The 2,848-nt window shown below is 36.0% G+C and overlaps 1 protein-coding gene across 1 annotated transcript; it reads right to left on the bottom strand.

Annotated features, from left to right (window-relative positions):
- Positions 1–1,138: 1,138 nt before the first annotated feature.
- Positions 1,139–1,794, bottom strand: LOC104229660 (protein BOBBER 2-like). The gene has a single exon (XM_009782340.2). It carries the CDS (start codon positions 1,778–1,780, stop codon positions 1,139–1,141), a length of 642 nt encoding a protein of 213 aa, XP_009780642.1. The 5' UTR covers positions 1,781–1,794.
- Positions 1,795–2,848: the final 1,054 nt, after the last annotated feature.

Here is a 2,848-nt window from a genome sequence, read left to right as displayed (position 1 = left end):
CTCTCATATAGTATTTGTTGTCTATGTGTACCTGTGTACACATGAGTTTTTAGTGGCATCTCCAAAGGTATTTCTATACATATTCGTGCATATCTCCCTTTTGTAGTTGCCGAAGTGCAAGTGTCGACTTTTAGGAGTGTACCAATTTTTTCTCCCTCTAGTTGAAGAATTTCAAAGTTATAAAACTCTGTAGGTAGTTCCGACAAACGAAGACAAATAGTTGTGTAGGTGAGCTGAGTGTTGGAGGATATATACTTAGGTTCCCATTTGTGAACGGAGAGAAAGTGGTTGAATATAAACCAAGGTCCATTGTGTAAGGCTTTGAACATATTTTCTCCCTTTTGGAATTTAACTAGAAAGAAATCATACTCCAAATCAATTAGTGAGAGGTCTTATGTAGGCTTCCAAAGAGTAAGTAATTTAGAGCGTAGGGTTTGATGTCCTACTTTCCTTCCGAATACTTTAATAATGACTGAGAATTTTCATGGGGAATAGAGGCGAGATTTGTCAGCTGATGTAAGGGGTACGAAGGTGTCGTGGTGAAGGTTGCTTGTTATTTCATCCGTAAGATCAATGTTGGTGTGGGTTTTGGTGACATGTGTTGGTGAAGTGGGTGGATTGGTTATTTGCAAGCAAAGCTTGTGCGAATGTGGGAGTTGTATAAGTGGTGGGCTATGGTTAGGATTGGGAGGAGTATCAATATGCATGGAACTAAGGTTTGGCGGTTTTGGTTGCGAGGAGGTGGTGGTGTCGTTCATAGTGTAGAGAGAACTATTGATAGATTATTACTTCCAGTCCGGTTTAGACCTGTTTATGAAGTTGTACATGATATAAAATAAACAAAAATTTCAAAGTATACGAACGAATTTATTAAGAGTTTAATTTATTCACTGATAGTGTAAAAGAATTTACACCAGCATGCCACCTTTACTGATTTCATTTTTTATGGAGGATTACTTGTGGATATTCTTTTGTTTGACCTTACACTATCCGTGTATATAAATTATACTCTATACAAAAAGGGACAAAAATGCTAAACACGCTTCTTTTTTTTCAATAGAAAAATTAAGAGTAATAAAAAGAAATATCTAAATATACTAGAGATAAAAAAAATTAGCAAAATAAAAATTCAGTGCAATTAGCCCATTCCCATCATCTTAGCATTAGCAAAGTTCTTAGCCATATCAGGATTTTGTTCCATAAATTTCTTAAGCATATCTTGATTTGTAATCTCCTCACTTGTTGGAAGTCCCATCTGTTTTTGTCTTTGATCAAACATCATTTTTTCAACTGCTGCCCTTGTTTCAGTGTCCAAATCAGACAATCTACTTGGCTCTGGCTCAACTTTTTGTGTGTCAATTTCTGGTCCACCCTTTAACAAACTCTTCCACCAGTCAGATTTGTTTTGCTTAGTTAAAAGAATAGAAATTTCTTTCTGATCTTCTAAACTCCAATAACATTTATCAACTTTCACTGAATTGAAAAAAGCACCCTCTATTATTAATGGTTGACCTTTTAGTCCAACTTTGAGGGTAGTGTTCTTGATTTCAACAATTATGAAACTTGATTTTGTGCCAAAAGGAATTGGGACGTTGATCGTAACTTCTTGAAGAGATTGACCCCATGAATAGTTCTCCATGTCTAGGCCATTGGACTTGTTTGGCTTTAACTTCTTGTTTTCTTCTTCTTTTGGGGTTGAAAAAGAATTTTTTGGTCTTTTCTCTATAGGCTTCTTGGGTTGCTCTTGATTTTCTTCGGTGTATTCTGAGAGAATTGCCATTGTTGAAGGAGAAGGAGGAGGAATTATACGCTGTGATATGTGAATTTGAGAGAAGAATTAGGCGTGTATATATATATATAGAGAGATAAAAGCCTCTTAATTGGGAATTAGAATCTTTAATGGAGTGGGAAAGCCCATAAAATCATAAACCGACTCATGATTGCTTTCCTAATTTTCATTATTATTACTCCCTCTATCTCATCTTATTTGTCGTGTTTTTCTTTTACACACCCCTTAAGAAATATTAATTAGGAAACGGATTGGACTATTCTACCCTTATTCATGTCTTAAGATATAATCTATCTTCATTAAATATTTATTCTATTTACTCCTTCCATCCGCTTTTACTTGGCACGTTTTGACTTTTCACGCTAAGGCTGTATTGTGGCCCGGGCCTGGCCCAGGACCGCGGGCCAAACGGGCCGGTTCAACCGGGCCTAGGCTCTAGTCGTGCAAAAGCCCGTGGTGGGCCGGTTCAAGACAATTAGCCCGGGACCGTTAAGCCCGGGACCAGCAGGCGGGCCTGGGCCGGTTCAACCGGGCCCAACGGGCTCCAACAACTATTTTTTTAAAAAAATAATTTGTTTTTTTAAAAAAAAAGACCAACGGTCAGATTTTTAAAATCTAGCCGTTGGCCTTCAAAATTTATCCGTTGGGCACTTTAAAAAATAGTCATTTGGCCCCCAAACTTTGCTTTAACCCCAAACTTTTTATAATTACACTTTTTTTCAATTCTCAACTATAAATATCCCCCCTTCCCATTCTTTCATTTTTACTCACAAATTCATCAATCTCTCTCTAATTTTCTTCTATAATTGCTTACTTTATTATTGCAATTTTTTGAAAAATTGTGAAGTTGGTGAATTGAAGTATTCAAGTCTTCAACGATATTCAATTTTCAAGAAGTTGTTCGTCAATTCGGTAAACTCGTTCCAACTCTTAAGTTTTAATATTATAGTTTTGTTAGTTTTATTTAGTACAATTATAATTAATATGGCATTTTCTTTGAAAAATATTTTTGGTGGTAAGGGTAAGGGAAAATCTAAAATTGGTGAATCTAGTAGCCAA

This window comes from Nicotiana sylvestris, chromosome 10, assembly GCF_000393655.2.
Source record: "Nicotiana sylvestris chromosome 10, ASM39365v2, whole genome shotgun sequence".
Taxonomy (NCBI): domain Eukaryota; kingdom Viridiplantae; phylum Streptophyta; class Magnoliopsida; order Solanales; family Solanaceae; genus Nicotiana; species Nicotiana sylvestris.
The sequence above is the reverse complement of the archived record's forward strand: the minus strand, read 5'-3'. Positions and strand labels throughout refer to the sequence as shown.

Bases quoted from the DNA above. Each gene is read 5' to 3' on its own strand.
- LOC104229660 (XM_009782340.2), bottom strand. From the start codon at position 1,780: ATGGCAATTCTCTCAGAATACACCGAAGAAAATCAAGAGCAACCCAAG.